Source organism: Stegodyphus dumicola, chromosome 6 (genome assembly GCF_044657685.1).
Source record: "Stegodyphus dumicola isolate Sdum_Otavi_A_Nest chromosome 6, ASM4465768v1".
NCBI classification, from domain to species: Eukaryota; Metazoa; Arthropoda; class Arachnida; order Araneae; family Eresidae; genus Stegodyphus; species Stegodyphus dumicola.
The window spans coordinates 122,929,307-122,953,692 of record NC_140773.1 but is presented as its reverse complement, the minus strand read 5'-3'; the positions used below and the strand labels follow the sequence as shown (position 1 = coordinate 122,953,692).

At 31.4% G+C, this 24,386-nt stretch overlaps 1 protein-coding gene across 2 annotated transcripts in view; it reads right to left on the bottom strand.

The window, feature by feature from the left end:
* LOC118196453 ((E3-independent) E2 ubiquitin-conjugating enzyme) overlaps positions 1-24,386 on the bottom strand; it is a 194,985-nt gene that overhangs the window by 17,645 nt on the left and 152,954 nt on the right. For both annotated transcript variants that reach the window (XM_035367911.2, XM_035367912.2), the window contains exons 17-21: positions 22,172-22,234; positions 21,877-22,080; positions 15,230-15,290; positions 9,396-9,517; positions 9,230-9,309 (exon numbers count right to left, since the gene is read on the bottom strand). In XM_035367911.2, the coding sequence (XP_035223802.2) occupies positions 9,230-9,309; positions 9,396-9,517; positions 15,230-15,290; positions 21,877-22,080; positions 22,172-22,234 (530 nt within the window). The remainder of the gene's footprint in view (positions 1-9,229; positions 9,310-9,395; positions 9,518-15,229; positions 15,291-21,876; positions 22,081-22,171; positions 22,235-24,386) is intronic.

Below are 24,386 nucleotides of genomic sequence, written 5' to 3'. Positions count from 1 at the left end.
AAGAGGGAAAAATTTATTGTAAATCTATTAAATCTAGAATCATCACTCTGATAACATTTCATTCAGTATTTCAGTTAATGTTGCAGATTGCGTTGTTCCTTAATCTTCTAATTGGATCCGGCTTATTATTTTTTGCAGACTGTTAGAGCAATTTTATAAAAAGTAAGCTTGAACTTTCGATTATGTTAAAAAGAGTTTCAAATTGTGGAGCTGCCAAAGGATCTACAAAGCGAAAGCATGTTTCGATGTCCACTAAACAAAAAGTGGAATTGCTGCAAAAAATGAATAAAGGCATGAAGAAAGTGACAGAGAGGCGATTTGTTTCTCTAACCATTCCGAAATCTGTTTATCAATTTCACGCTGCTCTGGGGGGGGGGGGGGGGCACGGCACGCAATGAACTAGAAGTTGATCTGTCAGCACTATCCTCATCTTCAGGGCAGATGTTTTTATTTTATTCGGCTTAAAATTCCTTACTAAATGTAGTATTCCATCTCGATGTACTCCATCTTTGATATGTTTAAATCAAATTCCTCGTCATTATAAATATCACAAATACACATCAAATAGTTTTGCAATTTTCTAATTCCGACTATGCGTAATTTATGCTTTATGCATGCGCATGTTGAAAGACATGTTTAATAAAGTAAACAAATAAATATTAAGCTTGTTTTTTGTAAATTTTGATACACTTTAGATCATAATTGCTCTTTATTTCATAAATTACGGTTTCATATATTTTATTTTATAATTTCTGCATGCCATCTTACCAGATTTAAATTGATGATCTGTAATTCGGAAAAACCGATAATCCGGAGTCGCGGAAGTCCCGACGAGTCTGGATTAAAGACTTTTGACTGTATTTTTCATAAATTCATTAACAATGAATTTTAAGAAAGTTAATAAGAACCAGGAGAAAAAAAAAAAAGAAGAAGAAATTGTTAGGATTACAATGAAAATGAAAAAAAGGAATTACTGAAAAGTACGAAAATGAAATGTGTATCTGGGACTTGGCTATTCTATACCATAAGCCAAGCAATATGGTGTCTACAGTTGTGAAAAACAAAAATGCTTGCACAGGGGGTGAAATTAATTGATAAACAAAGATCATAGCATGTTAAAAAACTGCTTTTGATCTAGACACCAGAAAACATTTATAGAGAAGTAACTGCACAACAGCTGCATGTGTACACCTACGAATGTATGCCAAAATTGCATTGTATAGGAACGTGCACCTTGGTCCTTAACTGTACATATAATTTTGTAAATAATAATTCTATATATCGAAAAATTAATATTTAATATAAGTTTCACAGTGTTTTTTTTTTTTTTTTTTCTTCGTAAACTGCAAGCAACATTCAAACAAACCACAGACTTCGCAAAGTATCATACATTTATATACAGTATTTCAATCAACTGCATTTGCATTTTAATATTAAACAGTGTTATAATAATAATAGGATTTTTATATAAGAAAGAATTACTTATTTCCCCTTTATTTCTTATTGGAAAAGTTTTTTAGTACATATCCAATCTGATATACATCCAAGGATCTGGAACAGATTAATGACTTATATAGAGGTACCACTATAAATGAAAAAGACAACTGAAAGGAATTTAATATCGTAGAATACTTCTAACGTGGAAACTTTAAAAACAAAGAAGTTGAAAGGGATGACATCCTATAGACATATACAGTAAAAGCTCTATTATCTGGAATGCTGGAGAAATGTTGCATTCTGGATGTGTGAAATTTCCAGATATTTTGAGTGTATACCAAATGCAATTCATGGTAGAAAAGCCATATGAATGGAGGAAGAAATTTTCACTCTAAAACTATAAAAAACAGTAATTTTATTTCTTTAACTTGAATATAAAAAGCCTCCATTTTAAATTATATAAGATTTAAAAAAAAATACATTTCATACATAAGATCCAATGTATTTTGTAGGATCTAACACAAGAAATTAAAACACCATATTCAATTATAATATGCCATTGACCATGAAAGTGGAGATGCCACCAAACTTGTTGTGCCAATCATTCCAGAAGAAGCTGAATAATTAATGAAAATAAATAAAAGATAACTTTGGTGTCACACTAAAAAGATCTTTAAAATATTAAAAATTGTTACTGTTGTGACATATTAACTTATGAGCAATTGACTAGAACACATGTTGGTGAGAAAGATGAAAGTAATTTTATTTTTGTTGGAACACTAGCATCAAAGGCACTCCTTCCAAATTTCACCATATGCAGTAACCTTGCCACAGTCTGCCTACCACAAGAATATCTCTCAACAGAATATCCACAGGTGTCTTGTCTATTGTTGTCAAAATGAGCCCTTATAAATTTTCCTTAGAGGTATCTTGAAGAAATGCATTTAAATTTGCAACTTTTATGCACTTAATGATTATTTGTGACATACATTTTTTTTTTATTTCTGCTTTAAGGAAATTGTGTTATAATATTGTTTTGCCTTCCATAGGGCAACTTTCACACACACACACACACACACACACAAAAAAAAAAAAAAAAAAAAAAAAAAAAAAAAAAAACTGAAATGTTTCAGATTTTAAATTACGTCCAAAGGGGCGTTTTTTAACATTTTGTGTGTTACCTTTCTTTATTAAATATCATGTTCCTCGCACTTAAACCATAAGATCCAGTGCAACAGCAATATCGCAAAATAGTTTTAAAACGAGCATATCTTTAGAATTTCCGATACAGAGACTCACGCGCTGGAGATAAAAATGATTTTTCTGCACAACGTTGCCATTGCTCGCTTTGAAATCCTTGAGTTTGTTAATCAAAAATTCGTCAAAGTTTTAAAAAATAGGAAATCGATCATAAAACAAATTTCAAATTTCACATTTGGTCTTCCACATGCTCATATTCGTTGGAGGATTACGTTATTCAAAATTCGATGACTCTATGTACCGTTGTTTTATCACAATACGAGAAATATACATACATTTATGCAGATTTTTCATTATTTAATTTCTTCAAATATAATGCAGGACTCTAACATTTTGTGGCAACAGTTTGAAAAGTGAACTGACATTTATGAGTCCGAAGCAAAATGCCAAAACGAAACTAATAGTCCTTCGGGATTCAAATCTCTTTGGACTAAAAAAAAAAAAAAAGCAACAATAAAACTTTCACATAAATCTCATGTCTTCTTTAAATGTATAAGGCCTAATACTCTAATGTAGATCCCGTGGCAAGAGTAGTGATTGCAACAGATAAAGTAAATTAATGTGAACTCTGGAATATCTCACATATTCCTTGCCACAGTAACCCCCCATTTTTCTTTGCATATCTTGTTCCAAAGACAAATTCTTCGAACAATATATTATATCCAAATGTATTCTATTTTAATGTTAATAATCCTAATACAGTCAAACACCGAAAATCCGCTGACCTAAAATCCGCGTTGCCTCTCAAAATATAAACATTCGGTTTATAGGTTCGGGAAACATTGAGTTCGAAATATTGAAGAAAAAATACTTACCGAATAATGACGTCATAATTACCGAATAATAATGAGTCATAACGGAAATACCAAATTATTCACATCATGATAAAAGTTTTTTCCCCTCTAATCTGCAAAGAGGTAAGAAAGCAGACGATTCACTTAACTCTTCCTTCAAGTTCAAGAATTCACATTGTTGTATTTTCCGAGCTTTGTTATTTCACGAGATTAGTGCTGCCTTTTTTTAATCCGTATATTTTGTGGATAAATTAAGAATATTTTAAATTTAATCCATTTTTTTATGCAATTACAGGTAAGAAATGCACTCATGATTTTACTGCTTGCAACGTTGAAAAACGTAAACACGTTGCATTGATGGTATTGCAAAAAGTACAAATTCTGCAAAAGATGGAGACAGGTGCATTTTATAGCAGAATCGGTTTATAGCAGAATCGTGTGGAATTGTGTATGATATACAGAAAAATAAAGAAAAGCTGTTGAAATTTTACAGCAGCAATGATTCTAACACCAGAATCCAAAACTAGAAATCTTTGCATGAAATTGGCAAACCTCAATGCTGTGTATATATAATACAATGAATAATATAATCAATTTATATGCAATAATAATTTAACGTATATAATAAATTATTGCAATAATGTATATAATAATTTAATTAAATGTATCTAATATGTCTTATTTATTTATTTTTAGTCTGAATATTATGATTTATCTTTTCTGTCCTGAAATCCGCAAAATCCTAAAATCCGCACAACTTCTGGTCCCAAGCTTTGCAGATTTCTGGACTTCTGCTGTAACACTGAAAATAATGAACCATTGTTTTTAAAAAAATCTTTAAATATATTGCAGTCTTAATTTTATTTAAATCCACCAGAATGACACATGACTAAAAATCTCACATTCTAGCATTAAGTATGCTGATATGCATCTTGAAATGTGCCCAGACAATTCAAGCTGTATATTTATTAGAAGAAAAGGAATCAAGGTACAAACTGGGGGAGAGGGTAGTATTTTTGAATAATACTCAAGAAAACATCACCAACTAATGGCATTTTGGCAAACTACAGGGGTTCAAATCAAATCCTTGGCCCACTAGGAAGGTTAATACATCACATAGTATCAACAAACAGACCCTTTATATTAGACTCGATACTGCTGGTTGGTCTTTCTGCTGTATTGTGGAGAAAAGCAGGTTGATGGTATAACTGTTCTGATTTGACAATAATAGACTTGACAACTTAGGAAGGAAATTATTAGTGCCATTGGGAATCCAAACATATTGGGAATCCAAGCAGATGGATATTAGAGTACAGTGATTGTGGCATATTGTAGCTTCACACTATACCTGACCCTGGGTTACACAAATAAAAACACGGTGTAAAGTGTAAAAGATGTTTCTACTGTTCTAATATTAATGTGGCAGGCTGATGAAGCTTTTGGTCTTTTAGCCACCTTTTATGAAGGTTTCCATTAACAGCAAACCTTGCAAAGAAGTAGCAGAAGAGTTGAAGGGAGGAATGAATGGGACAAGTCTAGTCTTCAGCAACAAATCAAACTTCTCACAAATGATGATGGGTATATAAGGATGTGGATGGGATGGAGCCAAAAGGCAGAGGTATCTGTCAATTTTGAGTGGCACACAGCCCATCAGCAGTGAAATTCTAATTTATGGTACCATTTGTACCAATAGCCTTTCATCACTAGCATGCATTATGCATTACAGATACTTTAAAAGAATGCCACTTTCTTTCCACGGTGACAGGGCAGTCGATCCACACTGGTGCTAGCATATTGGGCAGGGGACCCCACTGATGGAATTAATTAACTTATGGAACTAAGCTATGGAGTTATAGGCCTATGCCTGGTAAAGACGTAATGTCCTTTTCAAAAGTCCATAAAATACTGATGTGTTTCTTGCAAAATGAGGTCTTTGGCAAGTCAGTGTTTCAGGGATGGAAGAAGGATGTGATGCGAGTAAGTAGAACAATATCAGTGTCCACAGATGCAAACCTAAAGATGGATAGATGCAACTTAAATACTATTAATGGGCTTCTACAACATGAAGAGTTAACAAGTTCTGTAGATAATTACAATACAGGTAAAAGTATGACCAAGTTACATGGATATACTTGGTACAGTCAGCTTTATAGTACATTGAGTGTGCCTATGAATATTTAACACAGTTACTCATACAAAAATATAAAATAATCCATTAATGAACGCATAAACACAATTATTTAAGGGTTAAATCAAAGTATGTGGTATTAATTAAAAGATAATATATGCATACATAAACACAGGCATATTTTTAAAAAAATGATAAACTCATGAGAAAGAAATATGACAAAAGCAAAAGCAAAAAAAAAAAAAAAAAAAAAAAAAAAAAAGCAGAACAGAAAAAATGTTAACTTAAATAAGAGACATTACATGAAAGTACAGAATATATAAGGTCTGTGCTTGTGATGAGGATGGCAGCTGGAAGTTACTCCAAACTGCCTGAGATATTATGTGCGATACTGATGCAGTTGAGTACGATTTTTTAAAGTAACTTTAGCCCATGCATGGATATGCTGCATTGCTGGTTGTCTAAGGCAGAGGTGCGCAAACCAGTGGTCGGTGAAAACTTTTTGATGGTCCGCAGAAAAATTGGGACATTATTTATATTTTTATGATGATTCAGTTTAAAAAATGACAAGTAACAAAACCTATTATGGAATATGGATTATATGTTTTTAATTTTAGCTACTACTTTTAGTGAAATTCCTTCTGAATTTAGTGACTTTTTTGCTACTTTTGCAGGTCTAGCAACATTGAAAGTGAGAGTTAGCATCCATGGATATGCTGCTATTATCAATAATAGCGCAAAGTGGAATTCTCTTTCCTTTTGAATTATAAACTTATGCTATTGTAGTCATTAATAACACAGTTTTGCTCCATGACAATATGCAACTTGATGGATTTTTATGAGAACCATCTGCATTCTTGTTTATATTTGCATCACTGGAAGTTCTGTTTTTGATTTGTGTAACTGTTGATCGATGGTGCCAATGCTAAGTAAGCAATGATTATTATGTTTACAATAACTGAAAATTGGCAGCATAACACTTTCAGTTTATTGATATTGCTTTGCATTTGCCTGTTACTTCTTGCTTTTCGTGAAGTTCCTTTTCAGTGACATGGAAATGTGAAGCTTTCTGTAGAAGAAGGTAATATTTTTTGTACTTTTCATATAAATTTTCAATGTGAACAAAATATGTGTATCAGTGACATGTTAATAGTGTTTTAATTGTTACTCAGAATCAGGGGCATAGCCTGAATTTGCATAAAGGCATGTTGCTTTTCGAAATGTTTCGAAAATTATATTAACAAATCAAAATTAGAATTACATGGATTTGAAAGTCGAATATCATTTTTGCGTATTAATATATTGTTTTTAAGGTCTGATTTAAGATTTTTCTTTAAATTCATATTAGTGGTACACCAAATATGCTGCAATCTCTCTGCAAACAAACACATAATGATGTGGACCTCCTGCTGCCTGCATGAACGCTGGTCATTTTCATGTCATCTGAAGTGATGCAGATTAGACATGAAAGGCCCATGTCCTATTAGAAACAGAAAAGCAAGGAAAGCCACTTCTTAGAAGCTGGCCTACTTGTTGAAAAATCTGTAGACTCTTCTTCCAGTATTCTCTGTTTCCACAGATATTGCCATCACTTCAGTAATTCTCTTTTGGCTTTTAAGAATGAATGAGCCAAGAAGAGGCACATCAAGTGTCCATATATGGGGCTCAGTCACTGCTCTCTTGGCTGATGCATCTGCAATTTTGTTATCCAGTATTCCTGTGTGGGCAGGTACCCACTGGAGTTTGGGCCTACCTTTTCTGGTATATTAGGAGTTTCTACATGAAACTGACAAGTGAATTTTTACATTTTGTACTTTGGATTACCTGAAGGCTAGAGAAAGAGTCTGTATAAATATTGGAATAGTTTTTACCCAATGCATATGCAAGTGCAGCTTTTTATGCAACCAACTCATCCTGAAAAACTGAGTTGTCCTCCCTGAGCTTTCTTTCCCAGGTCTTTATGATTTGGCTTCCATGTAGTATACAATATCAGCTGCCAAAGTCACATTCTCCTTTTGACCCATCAGTGTAGACTACAGTGGCTTTCAGCCACACCAGCAACTTACAATTAATTCAAATACTGAATTCAGACAGGTAACAAGATGACTCAGAAATCCTTTACTCATAGTCAGTATATACATAAGTCCTATCCCACAAACTTGTTGTCTCTTTAAGTCAAGTGCACAATCTATTACACTCTCGCACTGAACTAACAGATACAGAGGCAGCAGTCTTGAAATCATGTTTAGTGCATTAGCAGCAGGCGATGCTTTGTACCCTCGGAAAATGTTTAGGAGGAACAATCTCTGTGCCGAGCGTAGCAGATTCTTCACTTTAGTAGTGATAGTTAAAAGGATACCACTACGATGATGTGCTGCATCTTATCTCTGTATCATCAAGGATCCTAAATGTCATTTTTCAATAACATAACACCTGCCCACACAACTGCTTGGCTTACCCTGAATAACTTGCAAGGTCTGCTATCACTGCCTTGGCCAACTGAATCTCCTCAACTATTACTAACTGAGCATTTATCGAACATGATTGAACATTAATTAAATATCTCCCCTCCTCCAGAAACAAAGATAAAATCTAGGATCACATCAAAAACGCAATACATAATATCATAGACAGGATTCAGACACTCACTGGTTCAATGCAACAGCATATTTAATAATGTATTGCCCAAACTGGGACTACAATATCTTACCGATGTCTTGTTGATGCTTATTGATGCATCTTATCACTGTGCACCTCTATCAAGTGCTTGATTATCTGTGCATAAAGACCGGTCTATTTCCAATCATATCACAATTTCGTGATATGGTATTTTCTTTCTCAGATTGTGCATTATCCCCAAACTACAGAAACCTAGAGTAGTATGTTATTAACAGTGATAAAATCACATATAATTCATTTAGCTATAATAATTCTTCTATAAATTTAAAAACATTTTTATAACTGAGTCAATAGATTAGAAAGGGTACAAGTATTCACTTAAAATTTTACATGGCAAAGATAACACATTTTTCACCAATTCTTTTTTCTGCTCTCATCACATAACACACAAATTTCTCAATTACTTTTTGGCGATGGACTCTGAGTACTCACTGTATATTCTTCTTTTTGAATCTAAGTTGCATTAAAACCACTATTAGCAAAATTTTAATTCATACTCCTTTTCTTTCAGTTTCATTTAATTGAATTTATCCAACCTATCTGTAAACATTTAGATACAGTTACAACTTGAGAAATAATGGGAACAAAATTATACACTTATCAGAGGCGTAGCTAGGATTTTCAGTGCCCGGGGACAACTGAAGATTTTGCGCCCCTTTCTCTGTGCCAAAAACGGAAAACATTTCATTCTAAAATTTCGTAACATCAATTTGCCGCCCTCTGAATGCTGCGCCCGGGGACAGATGTCCCCCCCTTGCCCCACCCTAGCTATGCCACTGACACTTATTAAAAACATATTTTTGTCACTCAAAAGATGAAACACAAAGAATCAAAATATTATAAATTTTATTGTAAAATGCATGTAGAAAGATTTATGATTAAAACAAAAAATTACAAAATTTAAAATTTGAAGTATGTTGAATATATTTACTTTGAAGCTTGCGTCTTAAAATGTTCAACAATTTCACTTTTGAAAACTTCAGGAGGATTTACAAGGAGTTTTGTCATGGCCTAAAAACAAAAATTACAATCATTTAATCATATACGTGCATACATGAACACAAAAAAATATTATTATACATTTTAAATGTTTATACCTGGACTAACTTTAAGACAACCATTTCATTGTACATACGACTATTTTCCCTGCCTTGTTGGGTTCCCTTTTGTCTCTCATAACCAGCTTCATTATAATAAGGTTCAGAGACCAATATTAAACCTAAAATTTAAAATTTTTTATGTAATTAAATACAGAAATTATCCAAAATACATACTTTTTGCTCTTTTTTATTTTATTTATTTATTTATTTTTTTTTTAGTTATTAAAACTGACAGAACAAAAACTGTTATGTGGTAAAAAATATATTACATATTTAAATACCAATTAAAAATATCTAGTTTAGCAAGCATATGCAGTTACTTAAACTCGCAGGTTTTGTGAGAAAAATGTAAATGCAAGGAGAAAACGCAATCAGCTCCCTGGTTTGGTATGTAATTTGAAAAGTTGCTGTTATTTATCTTACTCAGTTGAGCATGGGGACTCTCCTTTATAGATGTGTAACACACATACACAACTACATATATTTTGAGGATTAATGATGTACTGAATGCTAACAATAAGAAGAAATGTGCAGTTTATTCTTTTTCCTCAAATCCTTCCATTTTTTCCTCTTCAAATTAACTTGCAAAAAAAAAAAAAAAAAAAAAAAAGGTATGCATAATCAAAAATATTCCCTGAAAAATTATTTTAAAGCCCTCATATTCTTATTTATTTGTACATCTGAAGAAATTGGTTCTGTATTCACATCCCTCATTATTTTTTATACAGAAGTAAATTGTCAACTTTCAACAAGATATGTTTAAAGCATATGGCATCTTCTATTATTATTTCAATTATACAATTGTTTTAGCCTCTTAAAACTGATAAAAATAACCTTCAGATCATCCAATGATTCAGTAAACTTTGGTGAATAGGGGTTTGGAATAAAAAAGGCTTGGCGTAGTTGAATCAAAAGTGTATTTTGATTTTACTTCTTACGCCAGCTTTTATAATGCATATTAAAATCTCAGGTATTTTTATACTATGCTGAAATCTTAATCATTAAATATCTTCATCAGATATCATTTGATGAAGATATTTAATCTTCATCTTTTCTTAAGCTTAATCATTAAAATCTCAGGTACATACATACTACAAAAAAGTTGGCAATGATTTTGCCCAAGTTGAGCTAATCATACCTGCAGAATTCTAAGCCACACTCCTATCTGCACTTCTTGCAATAAATCTCTCAATTTCTCAACAAAATCATGAAATAGACATTGTTATGGAAGTATTTGACCCACTTCGTTTCTGTACTTTACAAAAAAGCTTTCTGTCAATTTCTATTATTTTGTTAAGCCTCCAATTTTACCAGAAATTCTATTTAGATTGCTATAAATAGAAACTTATTGCACGTGATTGTTCCATTCTTTTAGTTTTGTTGGACATAGTAGCTTTTTTTTTTTTTTTTTTTTTTTTATTTAACATGCTAATTCTCTTGAAAAGATGTACTAATTAAACCAAACATATTCCCAAATGTATATCTACAGCCCTCAGCTCATGGTTTTAAAAATGGAAGGAATAAATGCAGCAATTACAGTTAATTTATATTCTTCTTCATAAAAAGAAAAGGAAAAAAAAAAAAAAGGCTTATTGAAAATCAGTCAGAATCACATCAAACAAATGTGTAAAAGTTTGACAGTTAACAAAGTAATATGCAAGTACCAAATTTTCTTTTTCAGAGGTAAAAAAACAAATTTCAGCTTCAATGAAACGTGGTCACAGCCTCAGTAATGTGCATTTGCATAGACAGAAAATTTTACATGTGTAAAAGTGATTTTATGTAATCAGAAGTGTGTAGACTGGAGCAAGGACTCCTGACTGATAGGGCATTTCAGAATCTAACACAGGAATTCTTCAACCTCAGAGTGGCAGATTGAAACTAGGAGAGGGGACTCACAACAAGGAATACTTGAAGCATAGTTGAAATCACATGACCTTAAAAGTTAGATTCAAGTATCATATAAGCACAGCAAAATCAACAGAAGCATTTATAATTATTAAATATAATAACTACTTTTACATTAATAAACATATAATTAATATTATTATTAAATATAATAAATCAAATTATTGCATATCTTCCCATTATATTAAAATTTTTATTGAAAATTTCCAATTATTTAATTACTAAATATGCTTTTATAATATGCTGGAAGATACTGAAAGGTTTCTGAAACATTTTAGTTTCACATATGTGGGTTGCAACCAAATATTGAATTTTGGAAGAGAGATGATACTCTCATAGAGAGAATAGAATTATACAAGTTGAAAACCAGAGATCTAGAGCCGCGGTTCTCAACTTTTTGTCTAATGCGTACCATCTAAACAAAAAATGAAAACTGTACCGCAGTAGCACCACCACATTGTGCAATTACTATTTTTCAATTTTTCTCAATAAAAATATTTAAAACAATCTTTTTTGCCAATTGCAGAACCTATTGACTTATTATATTAAATATGCACACAATAAAAAATATTCGGTTAAAAATTGGTTATCATTTTAATTATCAAAATTTAAGTTATAATACTTTAATTCTAAAATTTAGAGTAAAATTTGGACTTGTTTAAGAGAGATAATTTCTTTATCTCTAGTCTTCACTTAGTTTTAACCACAAAAACCCACTTTTAATTTTGTTCTGTATTTGTTTTTCAAATATAACATGTAAGAAAATCCTTGTTCACACAGACAGGTTGTACAAAAAGTCAATAAAAATTTAATAGTTTATTTGAAATGCTTTTAAATTCCTTTTTTCTGCTCAGCCAAAAGAAAAGACATGTGTTATTTTAGAAATTTTCAGTTAGATTTCTATCACAGAAAATTTCTAACAATTATTATTATTTTTTTTTTTCCCCTTAACTAGATAAAATTTCAGGTACATTTGAACAAAATGAGTTTCTAATACAATTTTCTTATTCACAATTCTTGGGATAATATATGCTGAAATTATTTATCAATAGAAAACAATGATTCGGATGCTAATTCTCCTTTTATTTTCAAATTATTCTCTGTTAGAAAGCTTTCTAAAAGTGGTAAAATGCTTAAAATAATATTATCCAATTCTTTGATTATAAGCTCGAGTTTTTTTATCATTGCATTTATTTTATCTGTAATGGTAAACAAATTTTAACACTTTGTCCTTGTAATTCTAAATTTAATTCATTTAACTTCTAAAAAATATCAGCTATATATGCTAAACACGCCAACCATAATTCATTAAATAAACAATTTTGCAATTCAATTTTGAATCACAGAGGAAAATCTGAATTTCTTATCAAAGTTCAAAAAGGCGATTTAAAACTTTATTTCTGGATAGCCACATTACTTTGATAGGTAACAAAAGCGTTTCATGTTCACTGTCCATCTCTTGACATAAAATCGTAAATATTTTTTAATTTAAAGCTCGGCTTTTAATTAAAATTAATAACTTTCACAGCTTGATAGAAAAGGATTTCTAAAAGCTACTAAAGCTGTATGATAAATGGAGCAGTGAGGAAATTTGGTTTGAGGTTCGACTATATTTATTTCAGAAATAACAACAGAATGTTTTCCTATTAAACCCTGAGCTCTGTCACTGCATATGGCTACGCACTTATTCCAAGGAATAACATTTTCAGACATAAAATTCACAATTACTTTCAAAATTCCATTTGCAGTTTCTCTCATGAAGAGATTCACAAAATAAATACTTTTCGGCAATTCGTTTTGTCTTTTTCAATATGTATGCAAAGTAATAATTGAACAAAGTTTGTTATATGAGTACTATCTCAACTGTATTTTATTTTTTGAATAAGTGTCTATTTTATGGTATTTGCCATTTCATGAATTCGCCGACTTACTGTACCATTTAATAACAGAATATTATTAAGTATTAGCCGCTTTTTGAATACTTAATAATGTTAAAATAATGTTGAATAATGTTAAAATGATATCTTTAGCTGCTGGTAATATAAGGTCTTTTCCAATAGAAGCCTGCCCAGTCTTAGCAATTCTTAGGCTTACTAGGTAACTAGCTTTCAAAGCTTTTTCACTTGAAGTAACAAAATCTTTCATTATTTGTTTACTATTTTTAAATTCCGATAATTTACTCTTAAAATATTCTTCTGATTTATCCTTTAAATTGGTATGCTTAGATTCCAGATGCCTTTCTTAAAAAACAAATGTTTTGATTGGATAATAGTTCACTGCAAACTGAACAGTGAGGTTGAGGGTCCATTGGATCTCCATTCCAAGTAAACCCATATGATAAATAACTTCCATTATATTTTCTATAAACAATTTTTCTTTTCATTTCAGTATTCTTAATGCTAGTAGAGTGTCCTGGATACATTACCTTTGAATCATCATTTTTTCACTTAGTCAATCCTAGCCCTTTTTCCATTTTGAAAAATCTACGTTTTATTATTATTATTATATTTTCACAAATACCGGGTTTTAACGAAAGTTTCTCGCTACCGATTTTACTTCCCGCCCAGCTCTAATGATACCGTGCCATATTTATTAAACTGCCAAATAATACAATATATTAGTTAACAACTAATTAAATTTCATACATTAATATAAAGAACAATCTCTTCACATCAAATTGGTTAAGTTTAAGTTCCCTTCATGCTGACTTAAGCAATGATATGGATCTGGTATTACTGATCAAGAGCTTGGCTTTGCTCCTTTCTTCACACACTACCTCGAATGGGTGAAAAAATTACATGACTCATTGCATGTGCCATTCAAGTTCATTTAGTAGTTTCATAGATAAAAGGATAAAACTTTGGTAACAACAAAATCAGGATATAAATATTAAAAAATATGATATGTGATGAAAAACAGGAACTAAAATAGAATGAAACAAGATGAAAAACAGGAACTAACTCTCCTGATAAAAACTAGGAGAGTTAGCAAACTTCTATAATAAAAGTTCACTTTCACATCTTAATTACAGACAATTCAAATCTGAAGATAAACTGTTGATATCCCCATGATTTGCAAGGCAGTGTGTAATCAACTTATAATTTAAAGTATCATTTTCGTTTAAAATCACTAGAAAAGAATTATTACTCCCCAAAGTGCATAAGTCCAGGAGGGCTAATAATTTCGTTTTGGCATTTTGTATCTTTTCTATCTGCTAAATTAATTATGGAAAGAAGTTCAAATACTTCTAATTAAGGATTACATTTCTACAAGAAAGAAGTTTTTATATATTCTTACTGCTTGAAAAATTATGCTTTTCTAAGCTGCATATCTTCTTAAATTCACTTTTAACATCTTTTAGCCTATCCATTTCAGCTATGAATTGAACATGGAATAAATCTGACAGCAACTGTATAATTCTTGACAATTTATCGCTACAGGAGCTTAACAAAATTAGTATAGACTAAATGATGATGATGGTCAAGAAACACAATTAAGGTAATAAAGAGTTAATTTGAATGCTTCAAAAATCACAGGATTTAAATATGCATTAAAGAAAGAAATTAACACTTCATGGACAAAAATTAAATCCAACATGTTATAAATATAGGACAGTTCATGAGAAAATAAACTTCATCCACTGTATTCAAGTTTATCCATTCTGGGCTTGTACCGGCATATCAATATATAATTTATCAAAAATAATAAATAATTATCAAAATTAGGGAAAAAATGGCTTGTTATTCTTCTAAGCTTTGATTCAAAGTTTACCAACTTGACTGCAACACGAAAACAAATACTTATTCACAAATTATACGTAATTATTTACATTTAGTATAATTCTGGCTACTAATACATAACCAACAAATTTTAAAACAACAAAATTTTAAACATTAAAAATTATAAATAAAATCCACGCATACCTTGGATAGAAACTATTACTTGCAACAGATTTGAAGTTTCAGGATTCCAAATTTCTGTGCCCTACAAGTCAAAATAGAAAAGCATAAATTTTATTTTATTTTGTTCAACAGCAAACATACACAAATAAATTATATTTTATAAATGAAATCTTAGATTGTTGCAATTTATACAAATCAACATGTTCCAATCTTTACATCCCAAAACAATGTCTAGTAACCAAACAGAAGTTTAATGTCATTAAAAGCATCTGCAGATCCTAAAAAAATATACTACTTATTTTAAAGATAAAAAGTTTCAGTTTGTGCAAGATTTCTTTAAATTAATGCATATAATAAGTATCAGCTATGATTTATACGTATAAAAAACATATGTCTTTTTATAAATAGCAGTAAAATAGAAGAGAAGATTTGCCAAAAAATATATTATTAGCACATACTGTGGAATTGTGATGATGTCCCTCAAATTACAGACAGACTATTCTCCACTTATTCATTACAGTTAGATAATTTGGACATTGGTATATATGATGTTAAGAGAGAACTGAACGAAATAGAAATAAAAGCTTTTTCTAGATCAGAAATGTGATTAGCAGCTGAATGTGGCTAAATGTAAGACAAAAAACCATGAAAGAAATAGTGAATGATTATCTAAAGTCATATAAAGCAGTAAGATATACAGTCAAAAGTCGCTAATCTGGACACCCATAATCCGGACCTCAAAGCTACAAACTTTCTGCGCATGCGTCAACGCATAATGCGTTCACGCATGCGCATAAGCGTTTATGCATGTGCGTAATACTTTTACGCATGTGCGCATGCACATAATACGTTGATGCATGCGTGTTTAATGTATAACGGACGGTATAAACTAAGCTAAAATTATCTAATTATCTATTTCAGTTAATGTTGCAGAATGCGTTGTTCCTTAATCTTCGAATTGGATCCGGCAATTCGAATTTATGACAAATAGAATTTCCGATATATATTTACTAATATGTAAAGGATTTATAAACAGGGTTGCCACTCAAACAGGAGAATGAAATTCCCTGACTTTTCCAGGTTTTCCAGGTGTGTTTCAAGAAAATTCCAGTCTATCCGCGTAATATACGTTGGCTGTGCTAAGAGGTAAATTAATTATGGTATTACTTGTATTGTGTAGCAAACTCCCTTAATTATTCAATAAATCCCAGAGGACATTTATTCTTAATTATTCTTGGTATACTTTGTTTGATAATTTTGTTTAGTTTTCCACTTAAGAAATTTAATAAAATTTAAGATATATATATTGGATAACAAATGTATGTTTTATTTAATTATTACTCATGATCATCACCAGTTCAACACGAGGCTAATCCGGTCCTTATAAATCACAACGCAATGCTAAATAGTTAGGTTAGATTTTAGGTAAATTTAATTTGCGTGAGGTATGTTCTTAAAACCTTAACACTTGAAAACACAAATATAATTATAATAGTTGTTGTTTTCTCCACTGAAGACTGAGATTAGAATCTTCCCAATCTGGAATAAAATAAGGCTTTTTTTGCAGACATTCTGCAGCTAAACAAAACAAAGAAATCTATTTTAATATATTGAGGTATTTTATATTTATTTTGCAGCATACATAAGGAAAAAATATGTGCATTAAATTTCGTGATGGTATGTCATCATACTGCTATAATTAATTTCAGGATTATGCCAGAGAAAATTTCCTGAAATTTGGAAATATTATTTACTAATAATAAATAAATTTAGAGGGAAGAAGCAACATTAAATTATATGAATAACATAAAAATAATTACTTAAAAATTGAATTAGAATAATCATCTATATTTTAGCGAATATAGTTATATTACATGGCTAGCCTAGATGACTGATTACTATTTTTTTATTTTACTGCAAAATGGCAAGGTATTTATTAAAAAGAAAAAAAAAAAAGGGTTAAAAAAGATTTTGCGGTAAAATTCTAGTATACGGTAAGGCTTTGGCACGATTTTGAAAATTGTCGCCAAGACCAAAATGACCCGTTTACTGCGCATCAAGATGTCGCCAAATCCCATTATTATTCTAACCAAAGAACGTCTATGTAAAGAAGAAAAGGTTCCATACAAGTAAACGCCGCTAGAATGCGGAGGGAAAATTTGCCAAGGGATTTGGCGACGGAACCTGGCGGTCAGAATTTCCCTCTCCGCGATGTGTACAGGAAATTGAGAAAAACACGTGTTAAGAAGAAACGCTCTTTGACAAAAAGAAAACTACGAAAATCCGTTTTTAAATTATTGCGAAAAATCCAAGAAACGTTTTATCAAAGGACGTTTCTTCTTGGATTTTTCGCAATAATTTTAAAAACGGATTTTCGTAGTTTTTTTTTTTTTTTTTTTTTTTTTTTCCTCTGAAAATAACTAATCCATGAATTAATTTACTTGCGCCAAAAAATATTTTCTTTTCCTTTAGAGTTTAACCACTTGCGCTAAGACTAAACTTCACGGTTGCGGTGCCGTGCGCTACAATATAACAAGCGGTAAAGTGTTTCATTTACGCCGCTCCGCATCTGCGAGTGCAATCCAGAGCTGTAACTCGAGAAATAAACAATCTCGTTGTTAGGCGACATGTGCACCACGTTATTTTCATTTTTGCGATAAATGCTTATCGACGTGGTGTTCACGTCGCTCGCGGTTTGAGACAAAAGCATCTTGACGTGCGTGGCACGTCTTTTTAGCGCAAGTGGTTAAAGAAATTTTAAACGATATTCATTTTATGAACTCTTGATAACGTGACCTTCGAACTTCGACACCGGTTTCGAGCTTTGGTGACAGATATATCAGACATGCACAGCTGTTTCCCTCTATGATGGAACGGAGCCACAGCCACGTCTGTTGCAGAGAGGTTTTCCTTCTTTACAATACATATTCTTTGATTCTAACCTCCATGGTACCGTATACTAGGATTAAACCCATTTTGTTTTATACGAGAACAGGTACTTTCTTTAGTTCATGCACTGCACATGCGATTCTCGAGAACACTGGAAACCAAAAGTTGCGGGAAAGTTGCTTTGCCTTTCTAAAAGACAATCAAATTGGAGCTGCGAAAATTGGCTCTATGCCAGCTACCCGAATGACACTCACGTGATACATAATTCGCCAAAAAAGTTATCTCTTCCGACGTCGGCGCAAAAATCGCTTTTTTTGGCGGGATCGTTGTATGAACTTCCCTGACTTTTCCAGATTTTGACAAAAATACTTAAATTCCCTGACTTTTCCCTGAATATTTTGGTCAATTTTCGAATTCCCTGACTTTTCCCGGTTCTCCCGGTTTTCCAGGTAGCGTGGCAACCCTGTAGAAAGCGAAAGTATGTTTCGATGTCCATCAAACAAAAAGTGGAATTGCTGCAAAAAATGGATAAAGGCATATCCTTTGTTTCTCTAACCATTCCGAAAGCTGTTTATCAATTTCACGCTGCTCTGCGGGGGAGGGGGGGGGGACATCACGGCGAGCAATAAAATGGAATTTGATCTGTCAGCACTATCCTTATCTTCAGGGCAGATGTTTTTATTTTATTCAGCTTATAATTCCTTACTAAATGCAGTATTTCATCTCAATGTATTCCGTCTTTGATATGATTTAAATCAAATTCCTCATCATTATAAATATCATCACATCAAATAGTTTTCTGGTTGCAATTTTCTAATTTTGACTATGCGTAATGTATGCTTTACGCATGCGTGCCTTGAAAGAAATGTTTAATAAAATAAACAAATAAATATTAAGCTTTTTATTTTTGTAAATTTTGATACCCTTTAGATCATAATTGCTCTTTATTTCATAAATTACTGTTTCATATTTTTAATTTTATAATTTCTGCATGCCATCTTACCAGATTTAAACTAATGATCTATAATCCGGAATCGTCCGGATTAAAGACTTGACTGTACTATATCATCCTTAGCAGAAAATACCTCCTAGGTACACCTAAAATTAGTGCATAGTCTAATCAGTTTTCATTTTTTTTCACACTGAATTTAGTCTAGAATTACATATACTGATTAATAGTTTTAATTTATATTCGAAAATTATGTACTACTATTTGTTTCTCACATAAATTGGCAATTCACATGCATTTTGTTACAAACATTGTGTAGCAGCTTATATTTATATATTCAACAAATCCTCTTGCATTTTTGTGATATTAGTTTTGTTTACATTTCTCATTAGTATCTTTACACAGTTCTCTTTTTTTTTTTTTCCACAATTTACTGATTTTCCCTCCCCCAATTATATCCTAAGTATTTCATCTTTCAATTACATTGTTGTTCATTGTTTTTTCTTGCATTTTTGTGATAAAAGCTCCTTTTTTCTGCTTTAGTGTGTTTTTTTAATAATTTTTAATATTGTTCTTTACTATAAAAAAGGATTTAATTGATTATATTTTCATTGCATTGCATTTTGCATGTTTCAAACGGTAATACTAAATATGAAAATTACAATAAAAAGGTGAAATAAGAAGAAAAAAATACATTTTTGATAACACTGAAAATTTGGCGAAATTAATACTAATACCATAAAATTTCATGTGGATTTATTAACTTTATTTATACAGACCAACCAGAGGTTGAGCGGTAAAATCGATGAACACTGATAGCTAGGTTCGGTTCACATTTCGGTGAAGTAGCTGGCTATATGTGGAGTTGTGTAACATGAGTACCAACAAATTTCCCTTAAAAAGTCCTCCAGGAAGATCCTTCTTCCTTGGGCAGACAGCCCTTTGTACCTTGGCCATAATCCAAATATTCGGACTTTTATTTATATGTGTGTATAAAGAGTAGAATTGTCATAAACAGATAATTATCCTCTCAAAATATAGATGCTATTATGTAGCTCACTTTTGCAGGAATTTAACTCGCATTTTCATTATGCACAAGAATGTGAGGAATACTGAAATTACAAATGTTATTAAAATAGCATTTCTCATTATTACTTCACCACAGTGATGAAAATTTTATTCTTCATTAAAAAAAGGCTTATGCCAAAAAGTAATTCAGTCTCTCGGTAAAATATGAAATACGATAAATTACATAATATAGATGAATTAGACTGTATAATTATATAAAATTATACTAATGTTGTTTGCCTATATGGAAAAATAACATCATTAAGGAATATATTTATTATTATTTATTTATTATGTGCTCCACCATTAGGCACTACCAGGAAAGGGAAGGACACTGCATGGAAGATGTTTTAAGGGGAATTGCCTCATATGCAAGATACAACACATGCGGAAAAACCTCAAAAACGCCCATGCAACCAGCCCATTTGCCGAGTCTGAAATATCAGACAGAACTACCAGTGTTCAGCGGCTTTTATCGCTTAGCTTCTGATGGGCCTTTGTTAAGGACTTTCTGCATGAAATTGGCCCATATGCTCATTGTACATGTGTATGTGAAGGAGAAAAAAAGGAGCTTTACTTTGCTTCAGCAGAGAATAGAACCTTTGACAGAATCATCAGCATATATCGACTTCACTGACATGCCATTAGGTGATATTCAATTAACCGAAGGTATGACTTGACTGTTAACAAAATGGGTACAATTTTTTATATGAAAGAAGTTTCCTTTTGCTTCAAATAAGCAAAAGGAAACATATGTATTTATATTTTAATTATTAACTCTTATTTTGGTTATCATCTAGAAAACAAAGAGTAAATGCTAATTTAATGAGATATTTTTTTAAAAGTTAAATCTTAGTAAATGCTTTGAAAACTGCCATATAATGCATTTTCCCACATTTTGCTTTCTTGCCACATTTTGGATTTGCAAATATTTATAACAAAAGAAATACAGAAAGCAAATATATAAGAGAAATACTGATGATCTCACAGAATGTCCTGACTTTATGAAGGGAATTAGTCTCTTTCCATAAAATCATCAGTAATTGGAATATTATTGAGTTTCCTGTCTTTGTATTTTTGAATAAAACTTCTATGCCGAATGTGAAAAAAAAATATAAATTAATATAATACTTAAACTTAAATCTGTGATTTTCAAATATAAGTATACATACAGATATATAGATATGTCTATATATACACACAGTTATCATATATGCATAGCATTTACACATAGGTACATGTGTACGCTTTTATCTGCATGCGCATATAATATGCATATATCTGTTTGCATACACGTACACAATTAGCATACATACATGCTACACATTGCTGTTTCTGCTGCATATGCATGCATACCTCATTTGCATATGTATATATCATACATATATGCATATCAGTACGGTTAGGTTACTTATGCAGAATTCTAGAGGGCAAGTTTATCTTGCAAAACATAACTGAAAGTTTTTGCCTTGAACTAACATTGCACTGTTGAGGGAAAATGAAAGGGGATTTATGAAACCCCATAGTTGTGGGGTGTGAATGTCATCAGACAAGTGGCAGAGGAAGATTATCGCACAATGACTTTTTCCGTACCCTAAATGGTGGAGGAAAAAAAATTTCTCTGGCCGAAATTTCGGCCACAGTCATCTTTTTGAGATTCTGCAGCTCCGGCCATTTCTGTCGTCAGAGCTGCAGAGTCTTCTAAGCGTTAATTAAATTATTATTTAATTCATATACATTTGAAAAAAAGATTCAAGCATACCTTTCCACCCCAAGTTCCAAGCAAACTTACACACACCTTGCCACCTTCATACAAATTAGGATTGAGGCGATCAGAACAGTATGAAATGTAATGGCAGAGTGGTGGCACTTTGGGATAGTCTGCTGGAAACTGGAAGTCAAAAAAGAACAATCCATCCTCATAGGGTGTTCGCTTTGGCCCTTTTATCATAACAGAATACAGATCCTGTTTTTAAACAGTTGAAAAATATAATTAGTTTGCAATAAACAAAAGATTTTTTTCTCTAGCTTAAAACTATAAAAAGAAAAATACTTACAATTCTGTCTTCAAAACTTTTTACTATGATCCCTTCAGGTAATGAAGATTTTAAAAGATTCATCTATAAATAAGAATATAAAAGCAAAATTTTATTTCAGAATTTTTGAAGACAATTTGGCATTTTTTTCTTAGGTGCATGATAAAAAAAAGTTTAATGAAATTTGAAACATTTAAAAAATAGATCAGATTTTCTTCTTTGCATGAAAAAAATTTAGAAAAAAAGAAAAAAAAAAAAAAAAAGGAATGGGATTAGTTTCACATTCTAGAACTCAAATTTTTTTAAGAAAGGGCTAGATTGTAAACATTTTAGGCTGGGAGGGCTGAGTAGAAAACATGAAGATATGAATGGGTAATTTTCTCATAGAGGAAAATAAAAAAATATTTACATTTACATATTAAAAACATTATCATTAAATAGATAATGTTTTAATATGTAAATGTAATAGATTAAAAATTAATAGATTAAAGATTCTAATGCAAACAATGTAATGGTTTTTTTCCCCCTGAGACAATATTTTATCACACTGGAGTTCTTTGTAGTTCCTACCATGAAAGTTTTTTTGAAAATGGTCATCTGTTAATAATGATCTGACCTGAAACTTTACATACTTCATTTCAAAAATGTATTTTTGTATTGGTAAGTACTCACAAATACAGATATCTATCCTTGTTCATATTATTCTAATTGAGTGTATTTATCTTCCAAAAGATATCAATATCTTTTAGAAGTTAGATCCTTTTCTTTACACAACATTTTTAACATATCATTCTGCAAATCGATCACTTCCAGTTATAGTCAAATGAATTTTGAAAAATGGAAAAAATATTCTGCATTTGCGTCAAAATCCACAAAATGCTACTAATATAAGTTCAGAAAATATATTCTGCATGAATTTTTTGGAAAAGGAAATTTCGCTAATATTTGAAATTTTTTGCAGCATGGAAAATGGCCAAAGTTACTTAACTCCTTATTGTATTTATTCATGTGTCTGACACGTGCAAAAGTTACTGGCAAATTTGCACATGCCCGAGTCTCACACGGCGATCTTGTACCTTGCATTATTTTATTTCTAATGACCATCTGAGATCTGTTCTAGTCAAAATAGATAGGCTAGATTATAATTAAATATATTTACCATACATGGCGCCTCCCTGCAGCATTATTCTCATGTAAACTACTTGGTGCATTTTGATGATTAGCTATAATTTGTTAGGAATTCTTTGTTTTAAAGCAGTTGTTAGGTGCGGAAAAGGTAATATATCCATTTTCATTGCATTAATTAACATAAAAGTAAACCAAAAATTAATTTTTGCCAAGTGCTCTTCGAACTTGTTTAGAATAAGTTATCTGATAATGAGCGATTCTGATGATTTTGAATATGCACATTTATCAGAGAGTTTCAGCAATGAAAGTGATGATCTCTTGAATGATGGAAGTGAATTTGAAGGTAATGATGATGAGATTTTGGCTGTAGCAAGAAATTAGTATCACATTTGTAAAAATCAACCAAATGCTGCATCACCAAAAAAAAAAAAAAAAAAAAAAAAAAAAACTTGACCACTTTTACCAGTTTTTCTGGGGGATGGACCATGCTTTAAAGGGTTAATGATATTTGTGTTTCAAACAATGCAAATTTTTAGCGATATGCCTTTACAGGGTTCGCATACATTTCTGAACATGGAAATTAAGTACTTTGAAGGACCATTAATGAAAAAATTAAGGACCCATCAACAATAAATTCGTGATACCATCCTAAATAAAATAGCACCAGTAGAATACATTATTATTAAACATAATTTAATAAACATAATTATAAAACAAATTTGAAAATCAACTTTATAAAATTTATCAGGTAGTATTAAATATTTTACCCTTGTAATAGTTGGACACAGTTGCATATACTTGAAAGAAGATTAGTGACATTTTATTCATATTTTATTAACAGTTAGCTTTACGTTGTTGTTTTTTCCAGCATGATTCATTACAGTAGACTGGCTGTTGCCACCGCTGCTCTTGCTTAGAGAAAAGCCTTCTGATCAGAACAAACTTGAAAGCCTGATGTAGGCACGGTCGGCAAGTTTTGAAAGTTAGTTGTGCTCTGCCTGTCTGTCACAGTTAGTGTCATAACTTCATGTAGAGTTCCTGGGGTTGTAACCCAGTTAACGTATTTTAAGGTTCCAATAAGCCACTGAAGCATGAGAGGTGATCAGAC